Source organism: Lytechinus variegatus, chromosome 12, assembly GCF_018143015.1.
Source record: "Lytechinus variegatus isolate NC3 chromosome 12, Lvar_3.0, whole genome shotgun sequence".
NCBI lineage: Eukaryota > Metazoa > Echinodermata > Echinoidea > Temnopleuroida > Toxopneustidae > Lytechinus > Lytechinus variegatus.
In genome coordinates this window covers 15,905,052-15,925,159 of record NC_054751.1, presented here as the reverse complement: position 1 = coordinate 15,925,159, position 20,108 = coordinate 15,905,052, and the positions used below count along the sequence as shown (strand labels likewise).

General features: G+C 38.0%; 1 protein-coding gene across 1 annotated transcript in view; it reads right to left on the bottom strand.

The window, feature by feature from the left end:
- LOC121424891 overlaps positions 1-17,831 on the bottom strand; it is a 54,212-nt gene extending 36,381 nt beyond the window's left edge. The window contains exons 1-2 of the mRNA XM_041620750.1: positions 17,654-17,831; positions 11,912-12,794 (exon numbers count right to left, since the gene is read on the bottom strand). Coding sequence (XP_041476684.1) covers positions 11,912-12,331 — 420 coding nt within the window. The 5' untranslated portion in view covers positions 12,332-12,794; positions 17,654-17,831. The remainder of the gene's footprint in view (positions 1-11,911; positions 12,795-17,653) is intronic.
- Between the last annotated feature and the right edge of the window lie 2,277 nt (positions 17,832-20,108).

The following is a 20,108-nucleotide window of genomic DNA, read 5'->3' as shown; positions in this document are numbered from 1 at the left end:
CCATTTTGTCTTATAACCAGTTGGTCTAATATTCATTTTATTTTCATTCATTTTACCCAATTAATTACATGTAGACCAAATGGTATATGGACTAAATGGCTATTGGACCAACTGGTTATTAGGCTAAATGGTGGACGAAATGGCAATAGACCATGAGGATATTGGATGAACTGATGGTAGACCAAGAAATGATAGTAGACAAGTTGGCAACTGGACGAACTGGCATTGGACCAAATGAAAATAAACATGTCAGACAATACAAAAGGCAACAATTGAGGTCACAGGAATAGCTAACTTGACGCCCCATAAACTTGTAGTCCTACATGTACAGTATGTACTTAAAGGTCAAGTCCACCTCAGAAAAATGTTGATTTGAATCAATAGAGAAAAATCAGACAAGCACAATGCTGAAGATTTCATCAAAATCGGATGTAAAATAAGAAAGTTATGACAATTCAAAGTTTCGCTTATTTTTAACAAAATAGTAATATGAACGAGCCAGTTACATCCAAATGAGAGAGTTGATGATGTCACTCACTCACTATTTCTTTTGTTTTTTATTGTTTGAATTATACAATATTTCAATTTTTACGAATTTGACGATTAGGACCTCCTTGCCTGAAGCACAAAATGTTAAAATAATGGAATTCCACGTGTTCAGGGAGGAATGAAACTTCATTTCACATGACAATGACGAGAAAATCAAAATATTTCATATTTCAAACAATACTAAAACAAAAAAAATAGTGAGTGAATGACATCATCGACTCTCTCATTTGGATGTAGCTGGCTCTTTCATATAACTGTTTTTGTGAAATGAAGCGAAAATTTGAAATGTCATAACTTTCTTATTTTACATCCGATTTTGATGAAATTTTCAGTGTTATGCTTGTTGAATTTTTCTCTTTTTATTCAAATCAAGTTTTTATTGGGGTGGACTTGTCCTTTAAAAATATCACCGTACATGTACATCTTCTTTTTGGGGGGTAGGGGGTTGAAAGTCTGGGTACAGTACCAGAGGTGCATCAACACACTCCACCTGGAAAAAAATTCCATTACAATTTGAAACATACATGTATATTGTAAGCCTACAATAAAAGGAATTGAATGTACACCTACCATATCACAGAGCGTTGGTATTAAACTCCCCCCAAAAGAACTTTTTGTGGTCAAACATGTAAAGCAGCAGAAACGTGCAAAGTCATACGTTTGCATTAAAACCAGGTAAACAATCGTTACTAATCCAAGACCGGCTAGGAGCACAATCTATTCCAATGAATGATGAGAAGCAAACTGAAGATGCGTAATTGTTATGATGCAGATCTCCCCCGCAGACTGTCTTGTGATGTAAATACAAGCAAGGATCGCACTCTGAGAACATGATATGGCTTGGAAATGCCAATGGAAGCGCCATGCAACTCCAACAGGAAGCATTTGTTTCATGCACATGTAAACATCTGTGGCCGGCTCCTCTCACTGCGCCGTCATGCCCTCCCCCCATAGCAGCCCCTCACCCGGCATGCTTTCCACAGTATCCTGATCCTCTACCCAAAACAATGTCACGGAGCCATTAACGTCTGGGCTGGCGTCATCACCCACATCATAGCTGCCATCATCATCATCATCACCAAGCCACACCCACCGCCCAACAGCAAGACTTATCGCCCCCAACACACTTGCCCCATTCTTAGTACATCTTTCCCCTGGCTGAGCCTCATTCGTGTATTAAAGCTTTGTCAATGTCATGCTCTAGAAAAACATGAGACCTGCCATTTGGCCAATCCTACATGTACAGTATGAGCATGTATACGTAGACGTACAGTACACAAACGTACATGTCGGACCAAGGGTAGCTTCTCCAGTTGTTCTATCACTTTGAATTAAAACTGAATGGCGAGATGTACTGCAGTAGTGTTTAATTGTTACACATCCAGTCGTACTCTTAAATCACCATAGTTTTAATTTGCAGGTCTCATACACTGTACATGTTTCAAGAGAAATATCAGGAGGAAAAACTTCTCATCGACTTCTGAAGCAATGGATCCAAAAAAGATGCATCATCATCAGCCCAAGAAAACTGAAACAATGTCCCTCTCTCACACCATCAATCATCGGTATTTGATCATCGGTCCCTGAAGACTTTCTTCTGCATGAAATAGTATCTGAATCATTGCTTCAGTCACAGTCCGGAATTAAAGCCATTCAGGGCAATTGATCATTTGTTGTCTTATTCAAATAACCATGATCTTCAAATTGGCAACTATTATATGATTTTTCTATTTTTATTACTACTGTAAGCCTTTATCAGAGAATGTCAGAAGTATTAAAGAAATTGCAAATTGACAATTGATTTTGCAAGTATAATCAGGTCACCAATTAATGTTGATTTTAATATCAATTGATTTTTTTCATACATTTTCATTTTCTTATTAATCAGCTCTAAATGTATGGCACTGGTGCATTTTCATATATTTTGCATGGTTTTTAGGATCCTCTATCAAAAGTTGTTGAGCCATACGAAAGTTTCATATTTCATTAAAAAATGTGAACCACACTGGCTATTATCTCCATATCACTACTAATAGCGCGATTTTAAATCCCTCCCCAAAATATCATAATTTGGGTAAATCAGTCAGGTATACCAATTTTTTCACCACTACATGTATAAGCACAGCAGTACCAAAGGTGTATGATGCTGTGTTTCTTACATTCCTGGAATACCTCCACGCTTGTCTGGCATTTACAACAGGCATGCTGGCAATGCCTAGTGTACAGAAACAGACCCTGCATGACCAGAGAGAAAAAAAAATGGATGCACCGAACCATTGTCCGAGTTCATCACTGGCTAATTATTAATGGTCAATGGATGTCCATTGAGTCAACCATAATCCTGTCAAAATGATAAAAAGCTCCACTTATAGTTTGTCAAACAATAGAGCTATATAATACAGTACATATACATGTACATGTATCAGGGAATAACAATTCCCTCCATTACACGTATCATGCTCATACTCTCAAATACATGTACAGCGATTGTCAAGTTCATCACTGGCTAATCATTAATGGTCAATTATAGATGTATATCGAGCATCGACTATATAGCCTTTGTCAAAATGTAAGAAAACTCCATTCTCATTTTGTGAAACAGAATGTACATGTACACATACTGTACATGTTTAGGCCTACATGTTTACATCTCAATTGCACAGGAACAGGGGAAAACTATAAATAAATAAATTTCACCTCACCAAATATGATTTTATTACAACAAGGTGTTGTATGGCTCATGGTAAAACTAGGAGCCAAATGTCTGCCTTCCAGAATAAGATTTACTACATGTACAAGACACACACATAATTGTGTGCTCGCAGACGACCCCTATCAACACACTAACTCTACACACTGAAATACATTCTGAGTATGGACTTCTGCTAGTATGAAGTCCATGAGTCGAGCTTACACCGAGCTGACTATATTTGGTGTAATTAGGTTGACAGGCATAACAGGCATGGGGAGGGGGGTGGGGTAACATGATCTGACCAAAGTGTAAAATTTTAAATTGGATCAATAGCTCTATTGATTCAAGATACATGCAGAGTACGACTTTGTAAACACACATTTTCCATGCTACATGTAAATGACATTGTACAAATGACATCATTTAAACATGTTTATGATCGTGGTCATGTTCATACTTCTCCAGAAACATTGATTCTGGTCAAACAACGTTCTATAACGCACCTTTTTTGTAAGTTTATGATCAGCACTCAGAAACATTATTTTAAAATGAAAGTAAGCATATACGCAACCGAGTTTTTGACTTTTGGCCTAAAAATTGGACGCATAAACATGCCCATTATTTGTGACAGGGAAAAAAATACACAGGGGCGGCAGGCGAATTGGCCCCGGAAATGCCTCGGAGCGCCCCCGAAATGGCCCAAAAATATTTTTACGGGGGGCGAAATAAAAACTGCAAGTCACCCCCGTAATTATTACAGGGCCGTTACTGGCTAGGCGCTCCAGCGTGCCAGCCCACTACTGGCTGCGAGGGATGCTAGCGCCAGATATTTACACAGCACGCAATCATGGAGCTATCAAGATGCAGACTCATAATTTCAGCAAAGCATCGCAAGCTCGTGTAACCCGTACAACGAGTACAGTCCAGGTAAACCTGCCGTTAGGCCCTTAATCGCAGGTTGAGCCAAGATGATTCTCCAACCCAAAGACTGGCATAGTATGAAGAAAAAATCAAAACATACAAACGAAAGGGAAACAAAAATCGGGTTTTGATTACTCAGGATCCTGTGTTTCTCATGTAGCAGATTCATTAGAGAAGCTGCTATTTCCTTAAAAATCGCCGGGATATATTTTGTCTCCTGTGGGTTTGGCAAATACATTAGCCTCACATTACAACCACCTCAACGTACATTAGCCTCATAGGCACCACCGCTCAAGTTATCAATATTGATTTTATTTATTATTGTCAATTTGAGGAGCTTGTTTTTGCAGCGTTTAACATGTTAATCGAAATGATCACTGTTGCAATCAGTGATTCTTAAATTGGCTCCAAGTGTTATTGCACAATGCTTTCGAGATCGGCGCAGCTACATGTACACTGTACATGTAGCTTGCTCATAGAGTGGATCATGATTGGTCGACTCACCCTCAGAACTCTGGAATAAAAATGGATCATTAAATCCATAATTTTGGAAGTGAATTCACCCTAACTTTTAAAAATGGTCCCTATTTTTTCCTGATGTGAATGTGTGGGGATATCATTCATGGCAAGGTAAAAACACAATCGATTGAGTGGGTGCACATGGCCATGGAAGACCTAGATTAATAGTGATTCTGAGATAACTTGGGAACAAACTTTGGCTGTAAAGTGTAAGAATAAAAAATAAACTAGAATTTAATTCGTCATGCGGACGAATTAGGTGGTCTGTCTTTATTCTCGCCATCATGATTTATAGACACAGATCTTCACGGATCAACACGGCAATGCCGGCATGATCAGGGGAGGTCCGGGATAGTTTTGCCCCAGATGACTGAACACGGCATGAACACGGCAGCTTCACACGGATCTACACGGATCATGCCGGCAGAGCACGTAGTCAACACGGACAAACACGTCAGCAACACGGACCTACACGTCAGCTACACGGACCAACACGTCAGCTACACGGACCAACACGTCAGCAACACGGACCAACACGTCAGCAACACGGACCTACACGTCAGCTACACGGACCAACACGTCAGCAACACGGACCAACACGTCAGCAACACGGACCAACACGTCAAATGCGTTATCCATTGAGCCACGATATTCCCCATAGAGATTACACGTAAGCAATTTTGAGAATTACAATTCCAATTTTGCAAGCGAAATACGGGCATGATCCCGGCATCTGATCAAAAAATGGAGGGCACACTTCCGATAGCCCAGAATCTCAGCTACAACATACTAAAAGCTCAGGGGAAACTGACAAGAAACAATGGAGATATGTCTCACGAAATAGCGGAATGTCGAATCTAGTTTTGAGAAAAAGTCATGTCCCATAGAGATTACACGCAAAATGAGGAAAAATGACATGCCTCTTTTTATCGCTGTTTTACGCAATGATGCGTTTCTCAAAACGAAAATTCATGGTGACTAAGGAGAAAGAGTACATTCTAAACTACAACATATCGAAATCCGGGCGAAAAACAATCTATATTCGAGAAGTTACAACCAAATTTGCATAAATTTGATGACGTCATTTTTGAAACAAGTGGAATGCCTCTGGCCGTCTCACCTGCATCACGCGGTTTAATATAGCAGCAGTGCTGACTTTGAATACTACTCTAACTCACACAAGATGTTCAGTGATACATGGTTACTCTTATGTCCACTTTTTATGAACTAGACCAATAAACTTACAGAGATATGATGGTTATTCAACAAAAAACCCCAACATGGCCAAAGTTCATTGACCTTACATGACCTTTGACCTTGATCATGTGACCTGAAACTCGAACAGGATGTTCAGTGATACTTGATTACTCTTATGTACAAGTTTCATGAATCAGATCCATTAACTTTCAAAGTTATGATGGTAATTCAACAGATACACCCAATTCGGCCAAAGTTCATTGACCTTTGACCTTGGTCATGTGAACTGAAACGCGCACAGGATGTTCAGTGATACTTGATTACTCTAATGTCCAAGTTTAATGAACTAGACCAATAAACTTTCAAAGTTATGATGGTAATTCAACAGATACCCCCGATTCGGCAAAAGTTCATTGACCCTAAATGACCTTTGACCTTTATCATGAGACCTGAAACTTGCACAAAATTTTCAGTGATGCTTGATTACTATTGTCTCCAAGTTTCATGAATCAGATCTATAAACTTTCAAAGTTATGATGGGAATTCAACAGATATCCCCAATTCGGCCAAAGTTCATTGACCCTAAATGACCTTTGACCTTGGTCATGTGACGTGAAACTCATGTAGGATGTTCAGTGATACTTGATTAACCTAATGTCCAAGTTTCATGAACTAGGTCCATATATTTTCTAAGTTATGATGACATTTCAAAAACTTAACCTCAGGTTAAGATTTCGATGTTGATTCCTCCAACATGGTCTAAGTTCATTGACCCTAAATGACCTTTGACCTTGGTCATGTGACATGAAACTCTAATAGGATGTTCAGTAATACTTGATTAACCTTATGGCCAAGTTTTATTAACTAGGTCCATATACTTTCTAAGTTATGACGTCATTTCAAAAACTTAACCTCAGGTTAAGATTTGATGTTGACGCCGCCGCCGCCGTCGCCGCCGCCGTCGCCGTCGCCGTCGGAAAAGCGGCGCCTATAGTCTCACTTTGCTTCGCAGGTGAGACAAAAATGAAATTTTTAGTTTAGGCGCCATTTTGATGACGTCATGATATAATTTAGGGACATTGATGACATGAAATCGAATCTACAAATCATACTCTATCGATATATGAAAAAAAAATGGGGGGTCAACGGACTATTTAAAGAGCTACAGTGAATTTTCAATAGGCATGTTTTTGCCCATATATGGCCTATAGTGAGAGCTCGCACGCACACGTGCTGCAGAGTTTAACGGGTGTTAATTTCGTCATTAATGGTCGTAGAGAGCTAAATTTGGTATCAAATTGCTCAGAATTATATTATCAATGCAATGATGTAAAAAAAACGGTGTTTCTGAGTTTCGTTAAGGTGTAACGCGCGGAAACGCGCGCGCATACGTGCGCGCGCAAATTTTTGAAATGCTTAAAATGACCTGAAACGTACTCTCGTTCGGTCAAAAAGTGATTTTGAGCTTTTTGAAATTTTGACGCGCGCGTACGTGCGCGTCGTGACCTCCAGGTGACCTTTGATGACATGACCTGATGACCTTTGACCTGAAGTTGATGTGATGTTAATTTAATTGATTTTTGATAATTGATAATGGAGATATGATTGATAATGTGATTTTACAAAATGGCGCCTAGATGACGTCATCATGACCCGATGACCTTGAAAAGCTTATTTTGACGTGTCCATGATAGATCCTTTAGATGACATGAAATTCAATGATATTGATTAAGTCTATTTTGAGATAACCTGGCGACAAGAAAATCCGTAAAAATAAATAAATAAATAATAATAAAAATAAGAATATTCTGACGAAATTAAGAGGTGATCTGTCATAAATGACAGACCACCTAAAAAGCAAATTCTTACAAAATGAATAGGTGATCCATAATATACAGCACATAACAGACTACCTAATAAAAGTCAGCAGGATTGACTAGGGTCGGTCGAGTTGTACACTTGTACATATACAGGCTACAGCAAACTACCTCAAGTGATGTTTGTGCAGGCTCTACTCCACTTCACTACCACTACACTACGCTCCACCTACCCAAACGTCAAATCGGTGACCTCCAGGTATCCTCAAAATTGGTGATTTAGAGCCAGTATCAGTAACGTATTATTCATGGCTGATTTCGAAACACCGCATGCGCATGTGCAAGGGTTGCAAGTCAAACACTATGAATATTTATATTATATTGGATGTCTCAGAATGGAATACCAGAAATATTCCAAGAGTTTGGGAAAATATTCCACAAATCTGTGGAATATTTTCCCAAACTCTTGGAATATTTCTGGTAATCCATTCTGACTGAGCCATCCAATATAATATAAATATTCATGCTGTTTGACCTGCGACCCTCGCATGCGATGTTTTGAAATCAGCCGTGAATAAAATGTGTGAGGAATTAGATACTGGCCCAAAATCACGAATTTTGAGGATAACCGGAGGATGGATATCCAGTGAAATAAAAATGTATAGTAAGAAATTAAGCTTTTATTTATTGTTGATGTCTTTTTCGGACAATTTTTACAAAAATATCCTTTTTTCCTAACTTTGCCACTCGAAGTATCTGAACGAGTCCACTGACTTGAAGTACGAGTAGGTGGAGTGTACAATGTAGTGTAGCAGTAGTGAAGTGGAGTGGAGCTTGCATGAACATCACTTGAGGTAACAGCAAACAAGCTTTTTTGCCCTTATACCAAGAGGAAGATCAAAAGGGTAGCCTATTTTCCCTGTCTAAATGACTGTGGAATTTCTAACTTAAAATATTTTGTCTTGAACTTAGGAACAATTATTGTACAGGTAAATGTACTGAATGGTCTCCATAGAGTAATATCAAATGAAGCTGAGAACACTCTGAGGCCTGTTGAGTAATGTACATGTACAATACCATGTAGATTACTATCTACATGAGGATTGAGGAAGATCAAAATTTAAGGGTAGCAATAATGTATGTACAAAATACAAATGTATGTAAATTCATATAAAGCTACATGTACAGTGTACATGTACATTAGCAATGTATTCGGCGTGATGAGCAGCAACAAATTCTCCTAAAAGAAGACACTAACCTTGCACTTGCCTGTGATTTTTTTTGTTAAGCAACAGTAGCAACTTCATCTCGCCATCCATTATACTCGACTTTATAGAAGATGCAAAAGTCAGAGCATACTTTTACGGAGTTTTGTTGTTTGGCCTGCCATACATGTGGCCATATGTACAATCCATAGGTACCTTCTAAATCAATCTCTCGTGCATATAAATGTGCTTACCGAATCTTGTAAATGTACTACAAATTAGCCAACTACAACATATCTCTTCAACAGGTTTACAGGCCACAATTTTTATGTAAATTCTTTAGTTTTAATATACTTATAATTTAAATATATTTTCAAATTCTGAGGACCATATCAGTGCACCCCAAAATGAAATTCACATTTTATTAAAACCTAGATTGATAAAGTGTTTGAGGTAATGATGACTTTTTTTGTCAATGTGCCATCTTGTGCACAGATGATGACACACAAAACAAGACAAATGCAATTTTGTGTCTCGCCCACTTATGAAAATAACCAGAAATATCATGATTTGTGAGGGCACGCAAGAGGATTATATCTAAACTTCATTGTGAAATGCTGGGATGGAATAACACTTGTCATAAGAGCCTTGCACGTAAACTTTAATGTTGACCTGAAAATGACCTTTGACCTTACCATGTGACCTCCAACTGCAGCATAATGTGCAGGTCGCCTAAGTTCATCTACCATCCAAGTTTGGTTGAAAAGCGACTTACAGTTACGGAGTTAAGAGTCTTGCATGTAAACTTTAACATTGACCTCAAAATGACCTTTGACCTTATCATGTGACCCCCGACTGCAGCATAACATGCACGTCCCCCAAGTCCATCGACCATCCAAGTTTGGTTAAAAAACGACATACGGTTGCGGAGTTAGGTGTCATAAGAGAGTCTTGCATGTAAACTTTAACGTTGACCTGAAAATGACCTTTTACCTTACCATATGACCTCAGACTGCAGCATAACATGCAGGTCCTCCAAATCTATCTACCATCCAAGTTTGGTTGAAAAGCAACTTACGGTTGCAGAGTTAAAGTCTTGCATGTAAACTTTAACGTTGACAGGAAATGACCTTTGACCTTACAATGTGACCTCAGACTGCAGCATAACATGCACGTCCCCCAAGTCCATCTACCATCCAAGTTTGGTTGAAAAGCGACATACGGTTGCGGAGTTAGGTGTCATAAGAGAGTCTTGCATGTAAACTTTAACGTTGACCTGAAAATGACTTTTGACCTTACCATGTGACTTCAGACTGCAGCATATCATGCAGGTCCCCAAAGTCCATCTACCATCCAAGTTTGGTTGAAAAGCGACTTACGGTTGCGGAGTTAAGAGTCTTGCATGTAAACTTTAACGTTGACCTGAAAATGACCTTTGACCTTACCATGTGACCTCTCACTGCAGCATAGCATGTACGTCCCCTAAGTACATCTACCATCCAAGTTAGGTTGAAAAGCGAATATGGTTGTGGAGTTATGTGTCATTATAGGTTTGTAACGGACGGATGACATTTGGATCCCTAAGTCTCGCCTTCACCTCTGGTGGGCGGGACAAAAATCAGACTCACTCCCAATATCTCAAGTACTGGTACTATACTATCTATTTCCCCCTTTCTTGTCGTGATTTTCATAACATGATTTTTAAAGGTCAAGTCCAACTCAGAAAAATGTTGATTTGAATCAATAGAGAAAAATCAGACAAGCACAATGCTGAAAATTTCATCAAAATCGGATGTAAAATAAGAAAGTTATGACATTTCAAAGTTTCGCTTATTTTAATTTCAACAAAATAGTTATATGAACGAGCCAGTTGCATCCAAATGAGAGAGTCGATGATGTCACTCACTCACTATTTCTTTTGTTTTTTATTGTTTGAATTATACAATATTTCAATTTTTATGAATTTGACAATTAGGACCTCCTTGCCTGAAGCACAAAATGTTAAAATGATAGAATTCCACGTTCATTTTACATGACAATGAGGAAATCAAAATATTTCATATTTCATACAATAAAATACAAAAGAAATAGTGAGTGAGTGATGTCATCAACTCTCTCATTTGGATGTAACTGGCTCGTTCATCTAACTATTTTGTTGAAAATATGCGAAACTTTAAAATGCCATAACTTTCTTATTTTACATCCGATTTTGATGAAATTTTCAGTGTTGTGCTTGTTGAATTTTTCTCTTTTCATTCAAATCAAGGTTTTGTTGGGGTGGACTTGTCCTTTAATATAAAACCAGAAACAGATTCAATGCACTCCAACAAAACACACAAACATACTTCGAGTTGGTTATCTGCAGTGAAAAACAAAAACGTACAGTTGCTGAAAACTAAACAAGCAGCTTGTAAATTTTGTTTTATAATAATTTTACCTATTGATCCCTTGTGGCAAAATCAGTGAAGATGTTGCAAATGTTGAATTTTGAGACAATTAAATTGGAACATGTACATGTACTTGCCTTGCTGGAATTGGCTCAAAATGATATGAAACAGCCAACGGCATGACATATAATATTATCATCATAATAGGCACTTATCTTTTAGATTTCATGTAATTTTTAGGGGACAACTTCTTGTAGTATTTAATACTCAGTCAGTCTTAATCAATACTGATTCAGTTTTGGAAGCAATTATTAGACTATTTTATGCAAAGCTCCAAAGTATGGTCTAAATTATTATTGCAGAGCTGCCAACCTGAAAAAGAACATTTCAGTATTTTTTAAAGCCGAAAATCAGTATTTTGGCGAGGGAATCAGTATTTTAAAAAAATACCATAGGACAAGACATAAAGCTGAAACTTTAGAAATCAGTATTTTACATGAAACTATCAGTATTCTTCTCATTTTTCAGTACTAAATACTGAAAATCAGTACTACTTGGCAGCTCTGTTATTGCCCATGCTGTATACAGTATATGCAGCATTCCATCATTGAATATGAGTCTTACCTTTTCAGCCACCGATTGGAGACACTTCACTACGGCATCCTTCTTAAGATCTTCTGGAGTCTGCCATCGAAGGTGATGGGTCTTCCCTTTACATCGACCTTTCCCTTTATCTTTCTTGCCCGGCAACGCCTGATGGTGGTGGTGGCAGCCAGCGAAGGTAGAGCTGATGCCCCCTCCACCTTCCACGCCTACCTTGGATTGCTGGTTGTGAGTCGGAGGCGGGACGGGAGACTGGGCAGCTACGATGAGCTCAGGGTCCTGCTCCAGGTCGAAGCTGTCTTGCTGGAAGATACTGAGGATGTAGCGAGTGTAGACCACTGCATCGACACCCCTCGTTTCAAGCTCCTGGCCCAGCCAATTCTGGACGGACGTCGTGGAAGCCATCTTAACGGGAGTGGCCGCAGGACTTTGAAGAATCATTGAAGGTTATTGGGCTTGTTTACTATCAATATCCAAAAACATTTTGCTTTCTTTCTTTTCTGAGATGTCCTGATCTGAAAAACTTGTATTTTTTTTTTTTTTTTTTTGTTAGTGAGTGCCCTTGTATCTCTCTTAAAACAGGTACTGAAAGATATCTTATCTTCTCCTGGGTAGGATCTTATACAAAGAAAGCAACCACAGATAATGTGAATTTCTTATGACGATCTGATTTGGCTCTTAACCCCTTTTTTCTCTTTTAGAGTAAAAGAAGAGATTATGGGCGATCTAATGACAGTACACTGGCCACATGATGCTGGATGGCATATGTGAGAGTGCCCCTGCACTTGTCCTGTAATGTTTAGGATTACTCCATGGTTGGAGTGGTTGCTGTTGTCAGGGCATGGGCAAGGTCTGGAGAAGCTTCTGAGAAGACGGGACACCAGAGAGACAGGCAGTCAAAATCCTGGATGGGAAGGGAATCAATCAAATTATCTCATGTTTCAAGACGAGTCAAAATACATATACGGTATATGAAAATATACATCAGGGTGGTGCTGCAGAAAACCTACATTTGCAAAGTTCATTACACTTCAAACACATGGTTCAAACCAAATGCTCCAGGAGGTAGGGCCATTTGACCCCTCCCCATATGTTTTAAGATAATTTTTCAATGCTTGAGTAGCATGTCATCGATTCATAACTTTTTCTTCAAGTATTATGCAACTTTTGAGACCATGCATGTGAGACAACAGTTACGAAATAATGCAACATGATTTCATGTACGCACATGAAAGTGAAGGACTTAAATAATGAGTAAACAATATTTCTTCACCATGAAATTGACCGTATTTGCATTTCACTATTGGTAACCAATGTTTTCTTAAGTGGTAACTGATATTACATCTTGGTAACTGACATTACATTTCCGCTTCGTAACTGATGTTTCACAATGCAACCCTATGATTTGATTGTAACTTGATTATCTTCAATGTTGGTGTAGAAGGGAGAGGTGTTACCTATAAAAGGAGGAAATCTACCAGCTTTCAAAGAATATAACCCTTTGTTTTTGGTCACTGATGTTACATACAGTACCATATCACATAATTCATCAAGGTTTTTTTTTAAAGGACAAGTCCACCCCAACAAAAACTTGATTTGAATAAAAAGAGAAAAATTCAACAAGCATAACACTGAAAATTTCATCAAAATCGGATGTAAAATAAGAAAGTTATGACATTTTAAAGTTTCGCTTCATTAAGTTCATTTCACAAAACAAGTTATATGAACGAGCCAGTTACATCCAAATGAGAGTCGATGATGTCACTACCTCACTATTTCTTGTTTTTTATTGTTTCAAATATGAATATTTTGATTTTCTCGTCATTGTCATGTGAAATGAAGTTTCATTCCTCCCTGAACACATGGAATTCCATTATCTGAACATTTTGTGCTTCAGGCAACGAGGTCCTAATCATCAAATTCGTAAAAATTGAAATATTGTATAATTCAAACAATAAAAAACAAAAGAAATAGTGAGTGAGTGACATCATTGACTCTCTCATTTGGATGTAACTGGCTCGTTCATATAACTATTTTGTTAAAAATAAGCAAAATTTTGAAATGTCATAACTTTCTTATCTTACATCTGATTTTGATGAAATTTTCAGCATTGTGCTTGTCTGATTTTTTCTACTGATTCAAATCAACATTTTTCTGAGGTGGACTTGACCTTTAAGAGATAAATGAATTACTGGTGTCTCTTTCTATGGTATTTTATAAGGTGTTATAAGCTATTAAAATCACAGGGGAAAACATTGATCAAACCTGTTCTTTACAAATCTGTCAAAACAAAATATGTGTCAATATACTCTTTCAACACTAATTTGTATCGATACTTTGGAAACCATTTTGAATTCTGAAATTGCCACCAGAGTCAGAAAAAAATATTGTCCCAGAAACTTCAGGTCTTGTTTTATTGAAAAAAATAAAGCATTTGACTTGAATATCAGTTTGATTTTTTTGCCTCTGTGTCAATCTGTGGTGAAAATGCCCTCATAATGGCTGAGGTTGATATTTAGAAGAATAATTGTGTATACAAGTGGAATGCCTCTAGCAGTCTCGCCTTCATTACGCGATTTGATCTACCAGCAGTTCAGACTTTGAAAAAGATATAATTATTCATAAAAGAAAACACTCATATGATCAGACCTGCATATGATCATAAAATACTATGTCCATTTACCCAACTGACCTTTGACCATGATCATGTGACCTCGGACATATGCAAAACAACTTGATTATACCCTTATGTCTATGTTTCATGAACTATACATGTGTAGATCCAAAAACTCTTTCAGTTATGATGCCAATTCATAAAATACCCCCAACATGACCAAAGTTTAATGACCCTAAATGACCTTTGATTTTGGTTTTGTGACCTGAAACAAGCACAAGATATTCAGGGGTCATGTCATTGGTCATGGTCATTTGAAAACAAGAAATTAGAGACAGAAAAGTTCATGAAGGTCCCACAGATAGGGGGTCGGACATACATATTTCATGGAATTGCCCTATTCATAACAAATCAGTCTTTAGAAATTATTAGAAAAGGTGAATAAATCCCTTTTTGGAGTACTCTGGAAATTAGTTTTACTCCATTGACTTTGTACACAAATTTGACATTCACTTCCCCCATCTTTTTGTGTATGGTAGTGAGTCCAAACTTTGCGTGTGTCCATACTTCGTGGACAGTTATTATCTCAAAAACTAGCCAATATCCTTAAAATCTGACATCACCAACGTAAATAGTGACCAAAAATTACCCCCTAAATGTAGATTTCTTCAGGATGAGTTCAGTATTCATGAAAATATTGACAAAAGAGCGGCAAATTTGTCACCATTAGCGCCCGTTTTGAAGAAATCTGATATTCTCAACAAGCATCACGATATCACCATTTTGCAAGCAGAAATCATCAAAAATGTGAGTTAAATGTGGTACTAACCGATTCTATAGCATTTTGCCATCAATCTGACATAAATATTTCACTTTTTGAGCTTTAGTTTTTGTTTAAATCTCCACAAAAACTTTGGTCCACAAAGTTTGGTCACACTTTTTCTGAACGGTTTTCCAGCACAGCAAGCATTCGCTGATCAGAATGGAAGTTTGAGGTCGCGATACCGGCAAAACCCCTTGACCTACTTTACATTTTCATTTAAGATTTTATAGTTTACGATCTTGCCGTCAATGTGGTAACTATTTCTTGAATTGGCTTTGTATAGATTATGAAGATTTTGTGAAAAAATGTAAGCCTGATTGGAAAGTACATGAAGTTTGGACACCCCATATAACATTTTATGAATTAACTTATTATTATTTTTAATATTGGCTAATTCAATCATTTTAGTACAATTCAGGATATTCATTGGCCGATTGAAGATTTTTTTTAAATTGGCACTGCTCATATCGTCACCCTCTCTTATAAAATGCTATAGATGCGTCTAAGACTAAGTAAGACTTAGGCTACGAACAAAGATGGAAATATGGCGTCAAGCTACCTGGGTTAATCTTAACCGTTAAGTGTCAACCTTTTTAGTAGACCAAAAACTTCGGTCTCTGTTAATGATATGTTGGTTGTTCAGCTGAACTCCGTTGGCTTCACTCACCAAATACAGAGACCGAAGTTCTAGCGTGATCTGTACAGGGAACTCAATAGCCATGTGTTTATGTACTTAAGATCGGATAAAACGGGGAAGTGAATCTGCGTGACGGCCGAGGTAAGTCACTGTTTTTGTTCCTTTTAACTTGATTTTTCTCCGTTTTTTTCACTTAATGCCAAGAGAGAAATACGTCTTGTAATCACTCCTGCTTATGCCGGTGTCCTTGGTGTAAACTGGGTTCTTATTGGTGTTTGGGTTCTCCCTGGAAGGCCACCAGTGAGCATCGTTAGGGTTGAACTTCGTCTGACATCACGGATGGGGTAATTATTAACTGGCATTTTTGTCGCGATAATTTTCAAAATTTTTATTCAATAAAGACAAAACTGAAGAGCCCCGACGGGCACTCATCCTGATCCTACGAACGAGGTTATGCCGACGGGGGGATTTGCATTGCAAGTCCCCTAATGGTGACTGCACGATAGCGAGCCGTCTGTGTACGAGAAATAAAAAAAAATATGTAAAATACTAAAAAAAAAGGCAGTGTATACAGCCACACGCGTGTGTCTTTACCATCCAGCCACACGCGTGTGGTTATATCCAGAACACCTATCTGTGGATACCGCCACACGCCGCCAGTCATGCCAGTAATAAGTAAAACGCGTATGTTATTGTAGGTCTGACCGTCTATATCACGATCAAAATAACCTCATTTCTTCATTAAATTCTTACATTCTAAACCACTCTGATTTCTTTAAATCGTTTCAATTTCATTCTCACCTTCTTCTTTCCTTGCTTTTCTTGTCTTGTTACAAAAGGCTGCCTGTTAAATAGCAAATTTCCACACTTTTTCTACTTGTGTCGATTCTCTACTGACTCTAGGCTATGTGCGCGTACGTGCGACGTACGAAACCCAAACTGTGTATGTCTACGCTGTATGGGTCTGCCACCGCGAAGGAAGCCAGAATCGACACAAGTAGAAAAAGAGAATTTGCTGTTAAACAGACGACCATTTGTAACAAGACAAGAAAAGCAAGGAGAGAAGACGGTGAGAATGAAATTGAAACGATCTAAGGATATCAAAGGGGTTTAGAATGTAAGAATTTAATGAAGAAATGAGGTTATTTTGATCGTGATATAGACGGTCAGACCTACAATAACATACGCGTTTTACTGTTAATTACTGGCGGCGTGTGGCGGTAGCCACAGATAGGTGTTCTGGATATAACCACACGCGTGTGGCTGGATGGTAAAGACACACGCGTGTGGCTGTATACACTGCCAAAAAAAAACTCCTTGAAACAGACGGCTGCCAGCTGTCTACCGGTAGCAGCACTCATCACCACTCTCTGCTCATTTTCATTTTCAGTTCTTTTTTAGCAGCTGAGCAGAATTCACGTCTCAGTCACTGTCTGAATCATTCACTTAACCGTTAACGTTAGGCCTAACACCTACCTAACGTTACTCAGATCTAGTACTAGGCCTACTGACAAAAAAATGACATGCAGAAGCCAGGCTCAGCTCAGGGCGGCTCATCCGATCGTCATGATCGTCGCTCAGCGGCTCAGCAATTTACAAATTGCAAACTCACCTCTACTTCACTCTTGATGGCCCACATTGGGCCTAAACCTTACTGATAACTACGATCATACTACGAGGAATACCTACCATCATTTAACATCAAAACTGACAATCAAAATCAGTCGAAATTGAAATAGATGAACCGGTGTCCACACAGAAATTCTACACGAAGAAGCCAGCCATTGATCCGAGGTCATATTTAGATGACGTAACATGGTAAGGGCTCTTTTTTGCGATGCAACGTATATGCATTAGAGTTGGAAACAGAAGCTAGGAAGCAGCGAAATTCATTGACTTGATTGATTGTAGTAAGAGCATGCGCAGTGGCATTTTGAAGTCGCGCGCAAATTATGAATAGAATTTACGGGAGAATTTACCACTACTACCATAGAGAATATTCTCTATGGACCAGTCATATGGGAAGAAAATGGAAGGGAAGGGGAGGCCGAGGAGAGGGGGAGGGGTCAATACGGGATTGAACCTAACTTAAAGGTCAAGTCCACCCCAAGAAATAGCATATTTGAATAAAGGGAGAAAAATCCAACAAGCATAACACTGAAAATTTCATCATATGAAATAGGTTGTAAAATAAGAAAGTTATGACATTTTCAAGTTTTGCTTAATTTCACAAAACAGTTCTATGCTTTTCTTGGTTGGTATGTAAATGTTGAGGCTGATGACATCATCCACACACTATTTCTTTTTTTTATTTTATTATGAAATAAGAAATATTCTAATTTTCTTTATATTGTCAAGTGAATCAACAATTAATTTCTCACTGAACAGGTGGAATTAACATTGTTTAATACTACATTATTCTGTCAAGTTGGTCTTTATTGTCAAATATTTAAAAACTGAAATATTTTATAATTCAAACAATAAAACACAAAAGAAATGGTGAGTGAAGGACATCATGGATTGTCTCATTTGCATGTCACTGAATGGTGCATATCACTGTTATATCACTGAAAACTAAGCGAAAGTGTCATAACTTTCTCATTTTACATCCGAATTTTTATGAAATTTTCAGCGTTAAGCTAGTTTTCCTTTTCTCTACACTTATTCAAATCAACATTTTTTGGGGTGGATTTGACCTTTAAGAACGAAAGTTGTTTAGGAAGGTCACTAGATGCAGGGGCCTCGGGAACGAGGGGGGGGGGCTGGATGGGATCGATTCAGCCCCCACTTTTTTTTCCAAAACTAGTATGTACAAAAACGTAAAAATGACCATCTGATTGTGATTTTTTGCATGGTCCCCCCCCCTACTTTTGACTTGACTTGATTGGTACAAAAGATTTTTTCCACTCGTTTGCTCAGAACGGAGCGAAGCAAAATATTAGTAAAATCAGGGCACTGGGAACGATTTCCTTGAATAGGCGCTGCTGGTTTGTTAATAAGCCTAAAGGAAAAAAACCTTTTCACACCAAAGTAAAGGGGATTTTGTTCAGGAAAAAAGGGACAAGCATAAATAAATTATCCCCTCTCAAATGAGAGAATTTTTTTAATAACTCAACTAAGGTATACTAAACAGGTGTACATTTTAAGAAATGTGGTTCATGTGCTTGTGTTTCTAGTCATTATATGATTAATATTTGTGCTCATAATTCGATCTTTCATTATTCTGTTTAGTGTGATACGCATTTGAATGTCACGTTTTTATAGATCTCAGGAATTTCAGCTCGCGCTTCGCGCTTACAATAAGCAGCATGCACAATCTGCTTGTGATTAGTAACGTCCTCAGAAAGTCGATCTCTTTGTCCTTTTTTAGGTTTTAATATCAAAAAGTTTTACCCCACGATGCGCTCGCATTTTTAATAGGGATATATTTGATATATCATCTTCAAGGATTTGCATACCGCCACTGTCAGTAGGCCTATCATCATCATATAGCCATCATTGTAGGTATCATGTCATCATCGTCGTTGTTGTCATTACCGTCATTAGGATCGTCATTATCATTACTCAATACCACAGTTATCGTTGACATTATCATCATTAGCGTACCTACGGGGGGGTGGCAGAGGGGGAAGACTGCCCCCCCCCCTGACGAGTCACAACTTATCTCTGACTAGCCACAAGTGGCCCGTTCCTTTGAACTTGAAGAACCTTTTTTTCCTTTTTTTTTGCTTGTCAAATTTTATTTTCGTACGAAATCCTTTATTTGTGGTTCATTCGTATTCATTCATTCGCATCCATTTCGTTCATATATCAAAAATATTTACAAACATAATGGAATATACAAGAAATAATTCATCAAACGAGGAGACAGCTTAGAAGGCAGAGAAGCCTTATTGGTGCTGTCACGAATAGAACAAAATACAAATTTATACAAAAAAACTTACAATATACAACACCTAAAAAACTTAAACACGTAACATAAACGAAGTAACGATAAAGCCTGTAATGTTGATGAGGAGGATGAGGAGACCTTTTTTTTTGCTTGTCAAATTTTATTCTGGTACGAAATCCTTTATTTGTGGTTGAAGACCTTTTTTTTCTTTTTTTTTTGCTTGTTAAATTTTTTGGCGGACGAATTTGTCCC